Source organism: Podospora pseudocomata, chromosome 4 (genome assembly GCF_035222375.1).
Source record: "Podospora pseudocomata strain CBS 415.72m chromosome 4, whole genome shotgun sequence".
Lineage (NCBI taxonomy): Eukaryota > Fungi > Ascomycota > Sordariomycetes > Sordariales > Podosporaceae > Podospora > Podospora pseudocomata.
In genome coordinates this window covers 1,301,491-1,320,749 of record NC_085888.1, presented here as the reverse complement: position 1 = coordinate 1,320,749, position 19,259 = coordinate 1,301,491, and the positions used below count along the sequence as shown (strand labels likewise).

General features: G+C 52.7%; 7 protein-coding genes across 7 annotated transcripts; 4 read left to right on the top strand and 3 right to left on the bottom strand.

Annotated features, from left to right (window-relative positions):
- Nucleotides 1–148: 148 nt before the first annotated feature.
- Nucleotides 149–2,618, bottom strand: QC762_404020 (uncharacterized protein; the record flags this gene model as incomplete). Its single annotated transcript, XM_062889860.1, has 3 exons — nt 2,217–2,618; nt 572–2,154; nt 149–511 (listed from the first exon to the last, which is right to left on the bottom strand). Exons 1-3 carry the CDS (start codon nt 2,302–2,304, stop codon nt 149–151), a joined length of 2,034 nt encoding a protein of 677 aa, XP_062743380.1. The 5' UTR covers nt 2,305–2,618.
- Nucleotides 2,565–5,166, top strand: QC762_404030 (uncharacterized protein). The gene is made up of 3 exons (XM_062889861.1): nt 2,565–3,351; nt 3,413–4,197; nt 4,267–5,166. The coding sequence occupies exons 1-3, from the start codon at nt 3,191–3,193 to the stop codon at nt 5,034–5,036; spliced, it is 1,716 nt and encodes a 571-aa protein (XP_062743379.1). The 5' UTR covers nt 2,565–3,190; the 3' UTR covers nt 5,037–5,166.
- A 1,827-nt stretch (nt 5,167–6,993) lies between these two features.
- Nucleotides 6,994–11,318, top strand: QC762_0065230 (uncharacterized protein). The gene is made up of 3 exons (XM_062883667.1): nt 6,994–7,461; nt 7,538–7,688; nt 7,808–11,318. Exons 1-3 carry the CDS (start codon nt 7,312–7,314, stop codon nt 7,993–7,995), a joined length of 489 nt encoding a protein of 162 aa, XP_062743377.1. The 5' UTR covers nt 6,994–7,311; the 3' UTR covers nt 7,996–11,318.
- On the bottom strand, nt 8,199–10,960 carry QC762_0065240 (uncharacterized protein). The gene is made up of 3 exons (XM_062883668.1): nt 9,458–10,960; nt 8,601–9,401; nt 8,199–8,524 (listed from the first exon to the last, which is right to left on the bottom strand). Exons 1-2 carry the CDS (start codon nt 10,325–10,327, stop codon nt 8,625–8,627), a joined length of 1,647 nt encoding a protein of 548 aa, XP_062743378.1. The 5' UTR covers nt 10,328–10,960; the 3' UTR covers nt 8,199–8,524; nt 8,601–8,624.
- A 389-nt stretch (nt 11,319–11,707) lies between the features above and the next one.
- Nucleotides 11,708–14,058, bottom strand: LYS21 (homocitrate synthase lys21). The gene is made up of 5 exons (XM_062889862.1): nt 13,665–14,058; nt 13,431–13,600; nt 13,194–13,318; nt 12,959–13,141; nt 11,708–12,817 (listed from the first exon to the last, which is right to left on the bottom strand). Exons 1-5 carry the CDS (start codon nt 13,722–13,724, stop codon nt 11,997–11,999), a joined length of 1,359 nt encoding a protein of 452 aa, XP_062743376.1. The 5' UTR covers nt 13,725–14,058; the 3' UTR covers nt 11,708–11,996.
- A 1,357-nt stretch (nt 14,059–15,415) lies between these two features.
- Nucleotides 15,416–16,531, top strand: QC762_404050 (uncharacterized protein; the record flags this gene model as incomplete). The annotated part of the gene is made up of 1 exon (XM_062889863.1): nt 15,416–16,531. One exon carries the CDS (start codon nt 15,416–15,418, stop codon nt 16,529–16,531), a length of 1,116 nt encoding a protein of 371 aa, XP_062743375.1.
- A 1,011-nt stretch (nt 16,532–17,542) lies between these two features.
- QC762_404060 (uncharacterized protein) lies at nt 17,543–19,234 on the top strand (the record flags this gene model as incomplete). Its single annotated transcript, XM_062889864.1, has 1 exon — nt 17,543–19,234. One exon carries the CDS (start codon nt 17,543–17,545, stop codon nt 19,232–19,234), a length of 1,692 nt encoding a protein of 563 aa, XP_062743374.1.
- Between the last annotated feature and the right edge of the window lie 25 nt (nt 19,235–19,259).

The window sequence follows — 19,259 nt, the reverse complement described above, 5'->3', positions numbered from 1 at the left end:
AGTCAGTTTCCCTGATTCTCTTGCATCTGCATGGGGAACGGGCCGGAGTGACTACCCCCAATAACCGCTAGGGCTAGCAACGCTAGGCAGGTAAACAACCGAATGCAATAATGCTATTAGTCTATCGAAAATGCGAATGTCTATGATGCTACTCCTCAAGAACTGGTACTATGTCAAAAGGCCGGTCACTCCTGATAATGTATATCTCACCAATCAGGACGGCACAGCCCACACTCATGGCAATCGCAATGATCGGAAGATTTACTCGCGCAAAGTCAAGTCGCCTGACGTGAATATGCTTCTTGGCTAGAATATCACGCCAGAGTAACCCGGCGAGAGAGGCACTGATGGCCGTGCTGAAAGCCCCGTAATTAACGCCAAGGGCCATGCTGTAGATCGTAGCGTAGTACGTTCGTTCACTGATAGGAATCCCGCTGGCATCATGAAGCCTGAGCCATGATTGAATAATGCGTGATAATAAGATGGTAGTTCCAATGTTGGTACCCGAAAACTGTTGGATTTCAAGTCAGTAAAGCAAAGCGAAATTGCAGCTAAGCAGGTAATCACATACGTTGCAGAGAATGACCGAGAGAAAGCCCATGCCTCCTATGGCACCAACTGTTCCGGTCTTGTTCACCCAGTGATCCCATCCCTTGGCGAAGACCTCTACCCAACCTTTCGTGACCAGCGCTTGAACCAGAATGAACATTGCAAATGCAAAAGGGATCAACGCATAGGGTAGGTGAGAGAGAACCGCGGTAGCGGTGGGGAAGGTCTCTTGTGACCATCTGTATGCATCTCTGGCAACTGACGAAAGTGTTCGTTGGTCTGAATTGTTGGTCTTGGTCGCGGCTTCGGTCGGTGGTGTATCTTTCTCCAGAGAAGCTTCCTTCTTCTCATCGATTGTAGTGCTTTGGCATTTGACGATTTCTGAATCACTTCCAATGCCGGAAACGTCGTTCCCGGTGACGCTTACCACTTGATCCCCTCCCTGGGAAGCGGCGAGTTCCAGTTCTTCCCTCTGAAGACGTGCCTGCTCCGCTTTTGCTTCTTCAACTTGTTTTCGACCTTCCTGAGCAATCTCACGTGTTTCATGGCGATGAAGCCAGCCAAATGCCAAGTCCCACACGAGCATGATGAAAGCCGCTGGTAATGTCACCCAGTATACTTGCAGGACGACGTCCTCTGGAAGGTTTTGTGACGCAGCATTAAGAGACAAAACTGAGACCAGAGCCAATGCCATGATGGCTGCCCCGAATCCCGCACCACGCTTGTCAAGAAAAGGATTCATGATCTCTTCCAGAGACAAAAGCTTTCCTTGCTCCCCTGGCTCATCCTCCTGTTGTTCTGCCGTTCCCCTCGCATTGGGAATGTTGGGGTTTACTGGCTTTTTGCCCCTTGCATCTTCCGGAAGCTCGTGCATTTTGATCTCGACAGGGATCAGAGATTCGCTAGCGAAGACGATATACAACAGGAAGGGGAAGAGCACGATAGCTGTGATGATCACAGGGACCACCATATTGGCTGTGTAGTCGATGAAGCGTATTTTGAAAGCGCCAGCCAAGACCAAATTCGTCGGATTGGACGACACGAGGATAGCAGAGGCAATATTGGCCACGGCAAACTGAGTATATATCCAGGCCCTAGGGTGAACAATGTTGCTCGAAACGCGCGTCATGTAGGCCAAGAAAGCTGTCCCAGACAAGATGATGGGATCGTTGCCAACAAAGCTGCCTATGCCGAAAAAGAAGAGGTAGAGGTAGAAGAACAGGCGATGTCCGACCTTCCCGCCCCATTGCAGCACCCTGAAGGCCAGATATCGAATAAGCCCTGATGCGTCGATGGATATGGCGATATAGGCGAGGGTGATGAAAAAGACCATGATATCGATAGGGTGGATATGGTCCGCTCCAACGGTTCCATCCTTGACCTCCTTGCCACCGATGGCTTTTATGGCCAGCAGAAAAAGATCGGCAAACACGGGTGCCGTCACAATATTCATTGACAACCGTAACCGCACCCATGGTGAGCTTGTCCCCTGAGTCTTGTTGCGGGGCGAGATGATGCGCATGGAGCTTAGCGCCCCTAGAAAACCGTTGTAAAGCCACCGAGGAATGCAGAAGGGAATATGAAACGGAAATAGAACCACAACATCTATTTAGAGTTGAGTTAGCTGGTGCCCTTGCCAGAATACTATGAACGGTATATACACTTACTGGTAATGACGAACACAATGAGTGTGACAATTGACCGCCATTCACTGATGTCACGGTTGCCGCTACTCGAGTCCGTCGTGGTTGCCATGTTGCCAGCGCAATGGGTTCAACGGTCACGACACTTGCGGCATGCCAAAATGGCAGAAAGAAGATCAGGATCAATCATAGAAGATCAAGGAACATATCGAACATATCTTGTGATAGCAAGAGGCTCAGGGTCGAGGTTTGTCTGCGGGGCGGTGGAGAGTGGAGGCACGTGGAAAGTTGAGTGGCTGATATTTTATTCGCCCGCTAGAAATCGGCTTGGCGCTGGCTTAGCCCTGTGAGATTGCAACTACCAGTCACCCAGTGGCTTCTGACCTCGTCTTTTCCGACACCGCCCACAAAAGAGACCGAGAATCAACCTGGAAGCATCGCCGAATGCCACATTGGGAACCGATTGACCAGGAACGCTAATGTAGGCACAGCCACCATGCGGGGCAATCCTTTCCAGCAACTATCTCGAGCCCCCACAATACCATATGTACATTCATTCAGTGATCTTCGGGCACGGCCACATGGAGATATTGACTGGCTCGTCCTCTCATAGGCACAAGCCCAAACTGGCATGAGGACACGTGAGGAACCAGACAGCCCTGCTTTGCGAGAATAGCAGGCGCATCGCGATATGACGCTGCGATGCTATATTGTGCTACCACACCGAGACAGCGGCACACACGATCCTGTTCCCCCGCCCTGTCTGCTGCCGACTTCCTCTTCTGATTCACCGATGTCCTTAAAGGAGTCAAGTCCGACATTTCGACCATGAGGCTCTGTCAACACCACCTGCATAACAAGCGCACACGTTTCCCCGGATGGCGCTATCATCTTGCGTCTTCTTTTTATTCTATCTCCTTTGCCATTTCAGCCGCTCTTGATCTGCCTTGATGTTTCGCTTCTCTTAGACGAGCTTATTTTTCCGGCACTGCAAGGACATGCCCGCGCTTCCGCCACTTTCACGCGCCTATGACCTTGTTGCCCGCAATAGCACCGCTGACGTTGTGCTGCCAGCACTTGCAGCTGCAGTAAACACCCCCACCAAGGTGGTGTGTTCATGGCCCGTCTCTGGTCAATATGGACCTGGTAGTAGAGTCTTGTACGTGGTCTGTTCGGCAACTATACCAGAATACCGTGCTAACACTTACATCTCCTTTCAGATACTATGTTCTTGTTGCAGCTTGTGTGCTTGCTAGGAAGACGGAATGGCTTCGAAACGCTTGCTTGGCCGCAGCCTTGATCTTCCCCGCCGTTGCTGCAGTCCACGGAGTAGCTTTGGCGGCGTTGCATGTTCCCAACGCCGTTGATATGGACATATATGGCGCTTTCCAGTTCTGCTCTATTGGCATTCTAACAGCCCCCATCACGGTTAGACTGTCAACTACATATTTCAACAACCCTGGTCGGAATACCATATTCCTTTGGGCAGGCATCATCCTCGTTGGCCTGTTGGCTTTGACTGTTGAGTTCTTTCGGACCGAGGCGGTGCCGTGTGATACCGACGAGTCACTTTTTATTTACGGCGAAAGTTTATGCGGTTTGGTATGCTCTGTTGAAGACGGGCCCTTTTCACCGATGCGACAAGGTTCGGCAGACGAGATATATGTTATTCCCGAGCCTTTCATCATGACGTTTGGCACCGCCACGCTATTCTGCGCCGCCTGTTGCATTCCTGCCATCCTTTCGATGGTGTCGATGTGGGACAAGATACTTAAAGTGAACTGGCAAGAGCGGTTTGGAGAGACATATCTGGATCAGCCAGAAACGGGAACCAACGGCGCTACCCCTGAGAGGATGAATAAGGTCAATAATATCATCAGGGGGTTTCTAAGCGTCGTGGAAATTCCGGTGTTCGGAGCAGCTGTCATTGCAATTCTTGTCGTGGGGGAGTTGAATTTTTGGAGCGGCCCAGTCAATTGGCAAACAGAACCCATGGCCAACGTTGGTATGTAGTCGTTATTCCATCCACTGTCCATTCCAATTCACCGGTCTTATTACTAACATTTCTGGCCAGGTCAATGGGCGCCGATTGTGGCATCAGCCTTTGCTGCCTGTGGTTCGCTTTATATGCTACTGGCAGAAGACATGGTTGCTGCAGCGAGCCCTACCCCAGCTCATTGCAACTGCTCGCACCATCATGACGAGTTTGATGCACAAATTGGACTTGGCATCAGCCATTCGGGACCCAGGCGTATCAGCGAAGACAAATCGGACGGACCCCGTCGTCCCGATGCGGGCCGGAGCAAGATAGCAAAAGGACTGAGCGCCATCGGTCACATACTCGGCACCGCGGATCTCAAGAGCTTCGACGATTCGGAGTTCCAGGATGTTGCGGCGAGCAAATATCCAACGACGCCAGGAGAAGAAGTTCGGAACCGGAATCTGAGGCACCTTAAGGATAGATACAACATGGCTCGTCCAGAAGACGATGAGCGCGGACGTCGACGCTCAAGAGCAAACAGTTTCACAGGGAGTGTCACGGGTTTCACAAAGCCCAGCCCGCCCTCGTCATCGAGGGCTCTGTCGCCAAACCCTGTATCGTTGCAGATTTCGCCAGGAGGCCCGTCCAGGCCGGATCTTAACTACGGAACCTCCCACAGAGCTTCTCACGACTCCGGCCCTCGCCACAACGACGATGCCGACACGACGTCTCCATCAGCGAAGCCTGGATCGTCCCTCACTATTCAACCAAGCGGTTTCAACTCACCGTCGATTGTCGTCTCTGTGGAAAATGAGCCTCTGGGAATCTGGCCACCGCCTCCTGTACACGAACCTCCATCATAGATTGTGGCTAGAGATTCAACACGGCCAACAAGCAGTGGAATGAAATTATGAGATCATGATAGAACTTTTTGGCTTTACACAGTACACGGCGTGGCTTAGAGGAATACCAAGTGATAGTTTGGCGTTTTGGAATATAGGCTTAATTTATACTGTCTCCTTCTTAGCTGATATAGGCTCTTAAAGTAGCTTTTAATATCTAGAAATCCGAGCTTTTGATATTCAAGACTCCAGTCTTTAATTTCTAGAACCTGACCTTGAATATTAATGAAGAAAGAAAAAAACCTAGGGCTTGCAACCCTTCAAGGCATGTCAGTACGAGAATTGTCGTGTCTCAGGCAGAAGTGCTTTCGTCTTATTGTAGGTCAGAGGCTCAGCTTACAAGTGAACCAAACGATTTTATCTCACTGATTACTCTGATTCACACCGCATTCTCATACACCTCTTGAGGTAGGGAATTATGTGATGAAATGTGACAAGGGCTGTAATATCAGGGCTTGGAACTTCATGGTTCAATTCAGTCTAATAATCTTCAATGGCCTCGAAGAGCGTGATGAGGAAGAAGAAGGTCTAGGAATACAAACAGATCACAAAGACGCGTATTAATCCATCGTTAGGTGGTCCGTGCCTAGTGGCCTCAGTCCGCTGCCAAGTTCCTCAATATCTTAGGGGCCAGTGGGCTTCCTTTGATAACCGCCATGCCTTCAGATTGTCTGCCTCACTTTGACCACTGGTTCACAACTTGCAGTTACCCCTCCTTGCGGTGGTATCGACAGTGTTGTTGGTCGTGGTTGCAGGTGAGTGGCTTTTGCCGTGTGACATGAAAGGTGTATTTAGGAAACATTAGATCCGCGAACAACATCCAACACCCATCTACTTAGATATATATCAAGCAAAACACTGTATATGCTGGGTCCAAGTTCAGATATCTCCGTGTCTTTTATGGAGGGCAAGAATGGTGGCGAGGAGGGTGAAAATAGCTATCATTCCTCTATTTGACTGTTAGATGATATTCAACCAAGCTTCTGATCCTACCCACTCTTCAAGTATTACAGTAACTTCATCTACACTTCTTTCTCATTAGTCTAAGCTCTTACAGTCTATAGTTCGAGCTTAGTTCCCGTTACTCTAAGCTTTTAAAGTCTAGAATCCGGGCTTCGAGTATCCATGATCTCATGTTTCATATTTAGCACTTCATTGTGGCATATTCATTCAACTAGAAGCCTATATATAACAAACGGAGGCAGAGTAGGCATCACTTCCCAAAGAAGGAATAGCACCCACAACCAGCGTATAATATAACTTTGCCAATTTGATAGAAAGTGAGAATAAGTGGTGCCTTTCAATCCGAAGTCAATATACCTATCATCAAAAAGGTCGTTTCTCTCTGCAATCCTACCTCGGTATCTTACCCAGCGGCTAATGGTTTCCAAAGAGCAATGTAAGCATTCACAACTCATCCTTGCAACTCAATGAGGGGTCAACCACTGTCGTCACAGTCCACACAAATATACGGCCGATGATACATGGTCTAGAGCTGCTAGTGGTTGCTAGTGTGATCCTCCGAGTAGAATCCCTTGGCGTACCTGGGCAGCGAGAGTTTCTCCTTCATGTTGTCTCAATATTTTTGGCTGACCGAGAAAACAACCAGCGTCTTGGAAACCACAAGATATGGTAAACGTAAAATCCTCAAAGTTTGCCAATCCGAGATATCTCTCACCAGAGTCTCTAAAGATTTAACTCTCTTGTCCGAATCTTGGGATCTGGTCCAATCTTTGCAGAGATCGACCTACAGATACCCACCTCTGATTGGGCTCATCGGCCTCAATTCCTTGGGCTCGTGCCTGGCCAACTCACAGTTGCATCGCTCCAAGAAATGACGGCAGAAACAACTAAAGCAGCTAGAGCGCTTTCACGTTTAACTTGACTTTGTCTACCTAGCATCACTTGGGCTATGGAGAAAAGACTTTGGCATGGTATTCCATCACAATTTGGGGTCTTACCCCTCGGACTTCTTTGGTCTGCTGCCTTGTCCTAGTGTTCAACAGTTACATCGTCTGAAGTGAGGAGACCAAGCCTAGTGGACTCGACCCTTGTCAAGCTCAACAGAGACAGCAGAGTGCTTGCCATCAACGCTCAGGTGATCCTAGCATGTACATCCACCCCTACAACCAACAGCAGCGCGGCACCGTCGCTCGCCTATGTCTATAGTCTGTTAAGATACTTCCTCCCCCAAAGAAGACGTCCTCACCACACTCACACACCACCAACCTTCACCATGCGTTTCTCAACCCTCATCCTCGCCTCCCTCGCCGGCCTGGCCACCGCAAACTTCGACCTCTACCTGGGCCACCAAATCATCCCCGTCGACGGCGGCGTCCTCCACGACGGCTGGTACATCTTCGACAACGACCCCAGCAAAGCCGACGTCCGTTCCGCCCACCCCCCCATCCCCCCAACTTCACTCCCCCCCCTCTCTTCTTCCTACTAACCATCCCCCACAGGTCCTCGCCTACGGCCCCTACCTCTCCCAAGACGACGTCTCAGGCCGCACGACCGGCGTCCGGTGCGTCGGCAGCGGCTGCTACGGCGGTGCCGCCACCGACATCAACGTCCTCGAGATGCACTTCAGCAACAACCCCCTCTACCATTGGAGTGAGCCAACCACCCCCCCCCCCCAGCCCTCTTTCTCATTATTACCATCATCATCACACCAATTTGCAAAAAAAAACAAAAGTACCTTAGCTGACCACCCACTCGATCCCCCAAAACAGCCATCTACAAAGACAGAGGCCACCCCTACAAAATGTATGGCCTCGACGGCAGGACCTACGGGGAGTGCATCCTCTTCCCGGGCGTCAGTTTCCACCACATGACCAATTTCGCCGAAACCCGCAGCGGCGTCCGCAAGTTTCGGTGTCTGACGCAGTTTACTGCTCGGCAGATCAGGGCTGCGAACTGAGATGCCTACCTCTGACCGGGTGGTTACCCCTAGAGCAGGAATAACTGGCTAGGTAGGTAGGCATTCATCCTAGAAATCAAATCAATGGCATCTCGCCAAAAATCATGAGCAAACATACCAATCTTGCAATCGAAAAGCTTTCACCACCCTAGAGTCCCGCACATCAATCATCCTTGTGATATCTCGATTACTACAGCTCAGACTAGCTTCTGCCCCTACATTTCACACCACGTCCAGACCGTCCCAAATTCCATATGCATATTGCCCACACTGTAAATCTCATAAAAAAGTCATCATCACATCGTAACCAAAAACAGCCGCCCACATTATTAGTATGCTGCTGCCGCGCCCAAAAGAATCTCAAACAAAGAAATTCGCAACCAATCACATCATCCAAAAAGATCGCCTCCCAGACGCTTACTATCCAATCTCGTCTTCAACTCGCTTCGCTTCGCTTGCTTGCTTGATTCGAAATTGCTCACTCAAGTCAAAGTAGCCAACATAGCCTTCATCAACCTGGGAGGGGGGCCTACATCACATCACCCAACATGTCAGCTTCCTCATCCTCAACACGATCAAGCAAATGCAGCTGAAGGAAAACGCACCGAATCCGGCAAACCGAGCACCGGTTACCGGTTCCTCGGCACGCTGATAGACATCCTACCTCGTTTGTCCTTCTCGATTCTCAACCCTCCCCTCGCAGGCTCCTCAATTGTCTCAATTTCCTCTTCGTACAGCACCAGCTCGCCCGTCGACAACCGCTCCGCCCTAACCAGGTCGCCTCGGCTGCCGTGACGCGAGTGTCTGGACTTTGACCGTTCCCGCCGCGCGAGCTGCCGCTCCAGATGCCGAATCTCAGATCGCAGTTCATCATTATCGTCGTAGCGCCAGGTATCCCGAGAAGGCTCGACAAGGGCTACCTCACGCGGGCGAGCGTCCACAATCACTGTGGGTGGGCCCCTGGAGGTAAGAGAGGTGTCATATGACGTGGTTGTGCCGTACGAGGTGGTGTCGTACGAGGTGGTCGTGTAGGACCGTGCTGGGGACTGCTCGCGGATCATGGTTGTCTTGACCACCTCGACGGGAGGGGCTGGTGCGGGAGCGGGCTGGGCGTTGATGATAATAGGACCATTACCGGCCGGGGCCGGCGGGTGTTGATGGTGGTAGTGCACCGCAGGGGGAGGTGCCGTGGTGTGGTACTCAACAATCTCTGTTCGACGTTCCTCAATGATATCACCAGCGCTGGATCGCGCGGCCATGATCTCGAACTCGCCTGGGAATGTTACTTTTTTGTCCTGGTGGGGGAGTAACGGGGTGGGCGTACTCTTCTTATAATCATCGCTCAGCTTCAGCAAATCGTCAATGTTCTTCTGGCCAAGTGCCTTCTGGACGATGATTGTGTTTCCCTTCGCAATTGTCAGTATCGCATCTCTGGAGCTGCATCACGGGGCGCCCGACTCACCTCCTCGACGAATGGGTAACCAAGCTCAATAAGCGCCCGCTTGGAGACCAGGCGCGCTGGAATGCGGGTCTTGCCCTTCTTTGGATACTCGCTTCGGGCAGTGAGGCTGGTGCCGCCGCTGCTGCTTGAGGAGCTGCTCCTGCTGGACGATCGGGATCTTCCACGACGGATGCGCGATTCTCGACTCCGTGATCTCATGCGGGTGTGGATCACCTCCCTTTCGCGGACTCGGCCGGGGTGGTCATGGTGATGGTCATCGACGTGGATCTCGTCGAAGTATTCACGTTCGGCGTACACTCTGGGAGGTGGCAGGGCTCGGTGGCGGGGCAGCGGCCGGTGGCTCTCGGCGTAGGGCGGAACACTGTGGTCCAGACGGCGGGCGGGGGGTCCGTATTCCTCACGCTCGTAATATCCACGGGGCCTGCGATCAAAAGTGTCCAGGCTCGATTGCCGTCTCAAAAGTCGTCCAGGACGGGGCGCATTGGAGGGTGACGGGCTGCGGTACCTTCTCTCCTTCTCAATCACGACAGAAGACCTGCGCTCCACCTCACTCTCGGGAGATGGTCGACGTCGAAGGATACTGCGTGGTTGCTCGTCATCATAAATGACCCGGCGGCGCTCCCGGATGACGGTCTCGTCGTCGTCATAGGGGGCCCGGGAACGGCGGTCGACGGATCGGTCGCGGTCGCGGGGGGGAGGCCGGGATGTTACACGGCGTTCTCGCTCGTACACATAGTCGTCGTCGTCGTCTTCGAAGCGCTCTCGGATCTCGCTGAACCGATCGCGGTCTCTTTCGTACTCGAAGCGGCCCCTTTCGAAGCGGTCGGGGCGCTCACGAACAAGGTCAGGGGCAGATGTCCGGTGAGCCATGGTTCTGGTGGAGTACTACACGAGACGGACAAGTGCGGGGGTGTTCGGCAGATCGCAGGCCAAGGGAGACCACGGATTCAGGGTCCAAAGGGATATTTGAATGCAGAGACTGGAAGTTTGCGCGCACGGAGAGAAAGCAAGAACTTCGAGAGATTTCGACAAAAAAAGACGGTGGAGGGGGTGCCCAGGGTCGGCTGTTCAAGGTTTCGACCGTCTCAGGTCCAAGATGTTGGTCCGATGACGACACAGAATGGAGGACGCCAAAATAGCCTGCGCCAGGGGAGGGGGTCCAAGGCAAGAAGTGGACTGTGCGTTTTCCCCTTTCCCGTTTCCCTCGTTCGATTGCCCGCTGTTTCGGGGATGCAGCGGAACGGCAAAGCAGAGATCGAACACAGCGGGAGATGTTCTATTGCAGAAGGAATCGCTGCGCTCTCGCCGCTTGAGTGCTTCGTTTGGGATCCCGATACGTTGGTTTTGAGAGAAAACAATGATAGAGCCAAGCACGGGCTGTTTAGTGTAAGAGCTCAAGGTGGACTCGATGGCTTTGGTCTCGTGGGGCTAGGGTCAGGCTGAAGCGTCGCAAAAAGACACAGAAAGCCCATCAGCACAGATGAGGTCTATCCAGCCATTTCTATTTCTACAACTCGATGTTGGGCTTCCGCACGCATACCGCCTAAGCAGGGATGGAAGGCAATTTTTGGCGTGCCTTGTGTCTGTGTGACTGACTGAGCGTAGAGGTGAGGTTTGTCTCGGCTTCATATGCAATGATAGTTTCTGTTAGTCAAGCCATCCGACGTCGGTGAGAACCCTAGCAGGTTCCACCACTTGGCATGAGAAGACCCAAACCACATGGTTTAACCCAATGCTTTGGTCTTGGGCTTCACCTCTGAGCTGAACCTCAACAAGCTTTCATCGTGTGTCTTCACGGATTCCTTTCGTACACAGACAGACGCACAGAATTTGCATCGGGACCTGGGAAAACCCCGCGCCCAAACATTTGTTTGACCTGTTCCGATTTGCCTCTAGGTTTCCCCCGGCCAATGCTGTGTCTTGGTGATAACTTGGGCTGTCTGTCATACTGTGCCTAACCATCCCTTGGACCCCCCCACAGGGCAGGAAGCTGGGCAGCACCGCCTATCTGAGCTTCAGGAGTGTCCCCCAGACAGCTGATCACATAACTAAAACCGAAAGGCACACTTATCTCCAGGTCCACATGTGTGCCCAAGAGACTGTAAAGATACCCTGCTATTACCTGTGTGATGACGTCGGGAACCTCTTTGCGATTGGTTGTCGTGAGACATCCATCTGCCGAGGATGAAACTGCCCAATTATGCAACTCAGGATAATCCAGTGTTCACTGGCGGATGTAGATAATATGTATAGTAATGGGGTGTGTTGCCGATGCGATCACATGAACACTATTGCACTGAATAACGTAAAAGGTCTTGTAAAGTGTGGCATAGGGGCTTTCTTGCTCCTTTCCGCCGTATCTCATATATCATTCAGAACTTTTGGGTTCCAAGATTACCGCAAAATACAACCACGAAATTTTGTAAACCAAATGCATCGCCCTTTTTCCCTGGTACACACAACTCCGCAAATGATGGCCAAAAACAAATAAATAATAACGCCCCTCAGACAGCGCTCAATGACACCCAACCACTAAGCTTTACGCACCAGTCGCAAGCTCGGTAGTCTCGTCACCTCTTACTTCAACGTGAATCGCCTTGCCGTTAGACTGAGTCTCAATTGGCCCCTCGTGAAGGTTGAGGTGGAAGCTGCGGATGATGGAGTCGGCATCGTCGATGGCAATTGGCCTGACATCAGCCAACGCCTTGATCTTGGCCGTCACCTCCTTGACCTGATCATCGGTCATCTCCAGACCGAGCTGGCCAACTCTCGTCTTGACGGCGTTCCAACCAGTGAGACGAGAGGCAAAGTGGACGTAGCGGGTCAGACCGAAATCAGCAGGGTTGAGAATCTCGTAGGTGCTGGGGTTGTTGAGGATGGCCTTGGCGTGGATACCGGCCTTGTGGGTAAAGGCGCAGAAACCGGTGATGGGGTTGTTGAAGGGAGTGTTGATCTCGACGGCCTCGGCGACGAGATCCTCGAGCTCCTTGAGCTTGTGGAGCTTGTACTTGCCCTTGACATACTCGGGGCTGGTGACGACCATGCGAGCCATCAGGCCACCAAGAGGGGTGATACCATTGCGCTCACCAATGCCGAGAACACTGGTATCAATGTGGGTAGCACCGGCCTCGAGAGCACAGTAGGCGTTGGCGATACTACAGCCGGTATCATCGTGGAAGTGGGTCTCGATGTCGCAGGACACGACGCCTCTGAGGGTGCGGACAAGGTCGTAGACCTGCCTGGGGGAAGCGCAACCGACGGTATCGGCGATACCGACACGGTGGACACCGACCTTGTCGACGGCGCGGTAGAGGGAGAGGAGGTCGACGAGGTCAGAACGGAAAGAGTCCTCGCTGGAGACTGTCGGGGTTGTCAGCTTTTGTTTACTCCACAGGATTTGCCTGAAGGTTCAAGCATCAACGCTGTCTTTCCATTTTACCGACGATTGGCGTCATGTAAAACAGGGACATGGGCTGAACGAAGGGTAAGGAAGTGACTCACAGCGAACCTCGAGGCCCTTGGACTTGATGTACTCGATCACCTCAATGGCAGTCTTCTCAATGTAGGCCATATCCTTGCCGTGGCTGTGCTCGCGGAGGAAGCTGGAGGTGCCAATGACGACGTCCAGGCCGTCAACACCGGTCTCAACAGCGATCTTAGCATCGCGCATGTCGCAGCGAACGTCTGATTCCCTCTTAGCGATGTACCCAACATGAAACCCATCGGTTATACTCACGGGTAAGAATCTTGGCCTTGAGGCCGAGCTTGCAGATGGCCTCGCAATCCCTGCGAGATTGCTCGGAAGCAGCGGGGGAGGTCAACTCGATGTAGTCAACACCGAAGTCATCGAGAGCCTTGGCACTGAAGTGACAGCCATGTCAACAAGGGATTGTCCTGAATGCGTCCGAGGGAAAGGGGCGAGAAAGGAGGGAGGGAAAGGGGCGAGAAATGGGGGAGGGAAAGGGCCACAAACATCTTGATCTTGGTCTCGGTGTCGAAGTAGGCATTGGCGAATTGTTCACCCTCGCGGAGAGTCGACTCGATGATCTTGAAGCGGCCGACGTTGGAGAGGAAATCGCCTACTGGCTGGTAGGGGTTGGAGCGGAAGTTGGCACCCTGATGATCACCACCAATGTTAGCTGTCTGTCGCAGGAACAACAACAAGTATCACCATCACAACGGAACCTTTGCGACAGGAACCACATACCCCATTGGAAGCACCGTTTGTGCCATTGGCGGCGCCGTTGGTGTTGCTGGTCTCGCACATTGTGTCTGTCGTCCGTCTGTTGGGTTTGCTACAGGCGCAATGGGTCGAAAGGGCAGTAAAAGATGTATAGAGATCAAAAGTAAAAATGTCAATCAACAGCTTCCCGATGTCGCTGAAATAGTCGGCGCGGTCCGCCCCTCTCAAACCTGAATGAGTCAATCAGAGTTTTTCGTCGGCAGCTGCCATCGACCCCGCAGTGGCACAAAAGGAAACGCTCTAAACAAGAGCCCCTACAGCTCGCCCAGTAGAAAAAGGAGGGCTTGATTGGCCAAACAGTCTGAAAACGGCCAAGAACATAACGTCACAAGGCCCTGTCTGGGGGTCTTTTATCCGCCGCTTTTTTTTCATAACACCGGCCGCGATCGAGAGATCTCCGGGACTCATGTTTTCAATCCTCTATTCCCTACGAGGAGAGAATGTCCGTCTATCATCAACCGGCCGCCCCGTTGAAGCATCACGATGGGGGGCAAACACGCATACACACAGTGGCTAATGGGACACGGACATGTACGCATATTGCAAGCACCATGGTACACGTTAGCCATAACTGGGCGGTCAATATAAAAAAGTCGCATCGCAATCCCCGCGCTCTCCAAGTGCCTGGACACAGCATCCGGCAACCCCTGTCCATGCTGAATTGACTAAGACGTTTGGGAGCATGTGTCATCGAGGAGTTGGGGTGTGTGTTTGCTGTCCCCTCGACCCTTCCACCGAAGTTCGTCGTTATTGTTACCTTGCTGCACCAAGAGGCTAGAAGGCAAGCGGCCCCATCAGATCCCACTTGAAAGAAGAGATGATTCATCATAGCCATGCAGTGTCATGGGATTCGGCATTGCGTCTCGATAGCGTCCGAGCGTCCTACCGGGTAGGAACATCCACGACGTCCTACATCGGCGGGGTTTACAACTCCAGCAGACATCCACTTTGGTGTTGCCCCGCCCTTAGTTCAGGCCGGGCTGCCGACGGCAAGGACCTCGAGCTTTCTTTCACATGGATGGCCCGTGCACTTTCGCCTGTTGAAAATCCGGGGCAGAGGAAGGGGTCTCAGTCAGGCGGAGTCGGCAAACACCTGTTCACCACCACCTCCTACCTGTACGACTGTCACCATCCAGCCCAACGCAAGGCACACGCTTCGGCCGCCTTGATCGTGGAAACCCGATACCCGGCCGGAACCCGCCTTGACGTTGCACCGGCGGTCCCGTTGATACCGTCCCCGCGACTTCTGTTCGCGGACTCCTGTTTCGTGTCCATATAAGCCCAGAAGCCCAGAGCCGTGTCGTCAGATCATCCGTAGTGGCTGGACCCGGCGCTAGGCGGGTTGGCAACCGTCAGTGAGGGCGTGGCCTGATTTTATCTGCATCCTGCAACCTTTCGATTCCTCTGCGAGTGTTGCATGCGTTGGGAACCTGATCTGCCTGAACGTACGCTCTTGTCTCTCTGATCAGCTATAAATACGGAAGGCTCTTGGGGGAAGGCGTGGCAAGTGTCAGCGTCCGTACTTGATCTCTCGATACCTAATTGCACACACTCACACACGTGCAACTCACCTATCTCACTTCCCCATATATTATCCCGTATCCTTATCCGTACTTGTGACGATCCCGTCCTTACCCGTCTCATCTATCTTATCTATCTACCCATTTTCTCAACATCCCTACATACACCATCTTCCCCTAAACCACCACGTCAAAATGTGTATAGTGCTGCTTACAACATCCCACCCCAAATACGCCCTGGTCGTCATCGACAACCGCGACGAGTACATCCTGCGCCCAACGAGCAGACCCCACTGGTGGAAAGCTACCCCAGAAACCCCCGCCGTTAACGGCTCGGCCAACGGGGTAGCAAAGGCCGCTCCACCGGCCGAGGTCGAAGTCCTCTCCAGTCGAGATCTCCAGCGAGCCGAGCGAGGGACGTGGCTCGGCATCACCAAGGGTGGAAACTTTGCCGTCCTTACAAACTACCGGGAAACGGACACCCACGATGTTGCCCATCCGGTACATGGCAAGCGCAGCCGTGGAGGCATGGTGACGGCATGGCTTGGCGCTGACCCGGCCGAATCGACAGAGCGGTTTGTGACCCGCATGCTGGAAGACGGTGGAGTAAAGGGAGTGGGTGGCTTCTCCTTGATCTGCGGAAAACTCAGAAAGGTGAAGGGGGATAGCAACAACATTGAGCCCCTGGCCATCATCTCGAACCGTTGCGACCATGTTGGGCAGGTTCCATGGATTTGTGGAGAGCGCAGCTCCATCTACGGCCTGAGCAACGCCACATATTTGCATCCGGAACAGGAAGATAAGGAGGAGCTATGGCCCAAGATTCGGGAAGGCCGCGAAGCAATGCTCCGTGCTGTCACCGAAAAGATGGACGAAAAGGAGCTCCAGGAGGCACTGTTCGAAATTTTGGACACGGATAGGTTTCCGTCCGACCACACCATGGACCTTGAGGAAGGCATCCCGTTGCTCAAGGACTCGATTTTCATCCCTGCCTTTGGCGGCAAGTCGCACCAAGAAGAAATGGCAGAGGCCAGACTGCGAGGACAAGTGAAGCACAAGGATCGTGATTCGCCGGCAGCCGAAGTCTTGACCATCGTGGCTCGCCCAGACGACCAGCCCAATGGCTTCCAAACTGGCCTCTACGGCACGCAACGACAGACCATCATTCTCGTGGATTGGGATGGCAATGTGACCTATACTGAGAGAGCTCTCTGGGACCCTCATGGTAACCCCATCCCAAGAGGCTCTGGGGATGAAACATTTAGATTCAAGATTGAGGGCTGGGAGAAGGAAGAGGAGCTCTGCAACTAGCATTGTGCAGGATCTCAGACTGGTTCCAATAGCTCAGTCGTTTCAATGACGAGCTTTTGGTCGGCGAATTGAGCAGGAATAGAGAGGAGGATACCTTTGGATAGTTGTTTTATGTTTTTTTACCCCCCTTATAGAAAATTGTTACTTTGCATTTGCTTTCGTCTGAGCCAGGTCATCTTATGTCTCTATCTTGGCTTATTTTCTTATAGTGGTCTCGAGTCGATATGGCGGCCAGCGCCACATTCTGCCCAAGTGAAGGGGCAGAAGTCGCAAACCGAGGACCTCTTGCCTGTTGTTGACATTGGTCCCTATCCATATTCCCCGACGTTATTTGACGCCCCGTAGCAACTACCTTTGCAACTTCCTGCTTTTTTATCTTAATCTAAGGAGTTAGAATTTTGCTCTGTTGTTTTGGAAGGTGCGTAGCATGGATGTGGCCGTCAATGAACTTGGGTGTTTGTCTGCAGCTGGTCCCGCTTGTAACCATCTCCCCCATACATCTCTCTCACTGCTTTTTTTCTCGACAATCAACATCGAGTCCATTGTGCCCCGCTGACCCGCCATGAACAGAAGTAACTTGCACTGCTGCGCAGATTCGGACGCAAGCTCCGGCAATTCGGACGACGAACTCTGCTCCCAACACCCCCTCCACAGCGTTGCAAACGAGACTTCGAAGAAAATCGACGGCATCAACAGGAAGCTCCAACAGCTTGAGTTGCTTTCAACCACCGCCAAAGACATTGACGCCACCCTCAAAGGTCTTACTGCTGCGCTTGTCATTTTGTTTGTCTTATTTAGTCGTATTCTGTTCGCCACAGTTCGCATCACACTTCTATCGTCTCACTCGACCTACACTGTTATAAAGTGCTCGCTTCAAACCGATCTGGTGACTCTTGGGCACGTCGTCAACCTCTGGTTGGTATTACTGTTTCAGGTTGCGACCCTCGCCGGTGCAGCAGTATTCGCCATTGTTTCTGTGGTCGTGGCAGCCTTCAGGATTTTCCTCCAGTCATGGAACCGCCCGCTCGACGACATGGTTGGACACACACCTCCAGCTGGGTGCAAAGTCGCGCTTCAACTAAATCCACCCGTTCCGAAACGAAGGCAAGAAAATCTACCTCTGCCACCAGCATCCCAATCAGTGGGCCTATCGGCAGAGTAACTCGAAACGGAACGCCTCTCGAGGACACCAACTTGATGCGTCCCTCAGACATGTCCAAGCCAGCAAGCACTTACCCACATCCGACCCCTCTTGTTACAACGGTAGATTACCATAGCATTGACAACAGCCGGGTGGCAGAGAACCAGAGGCCTGCTGACAACACTTCATTACCTCCTCCTCGGCAGGGATTGCTCACCAAATCCAGAACTTTCAGTGTCCTCTCTAGCATTACCAACTCATTGTCACGGGCCTCCCTTATTCACCATGGCAGTACTAGTCGAAATGATAGCTCAAGCTCTTCCCAACCAAGGGTCACCCCGCCAGTTATTGCGATACCTCGAAAACAACCTCCTGTGGCCACCAGACGTTCCATGGAGCCCCTCCTGAATGACAGCCAAAAACCCCCCTGTCAGGAGGCATCTCCCCCTCTACCAGACAATCCACGATTCGTCACCACGGCAATGCCGTCCCAGTACTGGTCGGGTCGTTTTGCGGCCCTTGACGACAAGTTCCATAATGAAGTGCTGCTTGGCAGGAATCTCAACATGGTTGTTGAAGCCCAGACGAACCGCTCAGGCAATGCAGGAACCAGCAGCAGCAACTCCGCAGCCCGTGCTCAAAACAACCCTTCGGCATCGGCATATTCACTTATTCGCCCAGTACCACAGTTGGCAGGGTTAGCGAGGTATAATCAGGGACTGCCGTCTCGGCAGACTACTTCTCATGAGCATTCTTTCCAGGGGCCTGTGAGCCGGATCCCACAGTCTGCTACGAGCGGAGCCATTCTCCAGACGACGCCCTACTCGACGCGTATCCGTGAGCAGCAGCAGCCGCCTGGGTCTGCAGCTAGCACTAGAACGGCGGCCTATTATCACAAGCCGCTTTTTTCTCGACCGCCCTCGTATGAGCAGTCGGTTGGGCTACCTGGAACAGCCACTGCGCCTGTGTCGCCTATTTTTGAGGGATCGAGTGATTCGCTTGACTCGGTGGTGCCGGCTTTACCGCCTACGTTGGGGTTTCCTGGTCCCAAGAGGTCACATCTAAGTGGTGTACATGTTCAGGGTTATGCCTCGAGCTTGAGCAGTGATGATGGGAGTGTGGTGACTGTGGAGGGGGATTATTATACGCAGGGTAGGGGAGTGGTTGTAAATAATGCGGCGATGTTGACGGATGATGATGCGAGGTGTAGGAGGGTGTTGGTTCATTTGGAGGCTATGTGCGTTACTGAGACGGCGAGGGAGTCGCTTCGGGCGTGGAGGATTGCGTATGCGAGGAAGACGGGGAGGGTGGTGTTGCTTCCTTGTGGGGAGACGATGGAGGGGGCGTGTGGGAGGGGGAGGGCGGAGAGGGAGAGGGAGAGGCAGCATTTGGTTTATGGATTGGGGAAGGGGAGGGAGATTGTGAAGAAGTTGAGGAGGAGTTTTGGTGGTGCTACGGGGAGTGGTGGTGGTGGTGGTGGGTATTGTCATGCTCATCATGTGAATGCGTATAATGAGGAGGTACCTAGGAGGAGGGGTGGGATGATGATGGGGATGATGTAAGGGGATGTGTGTGTATGATCAGTGG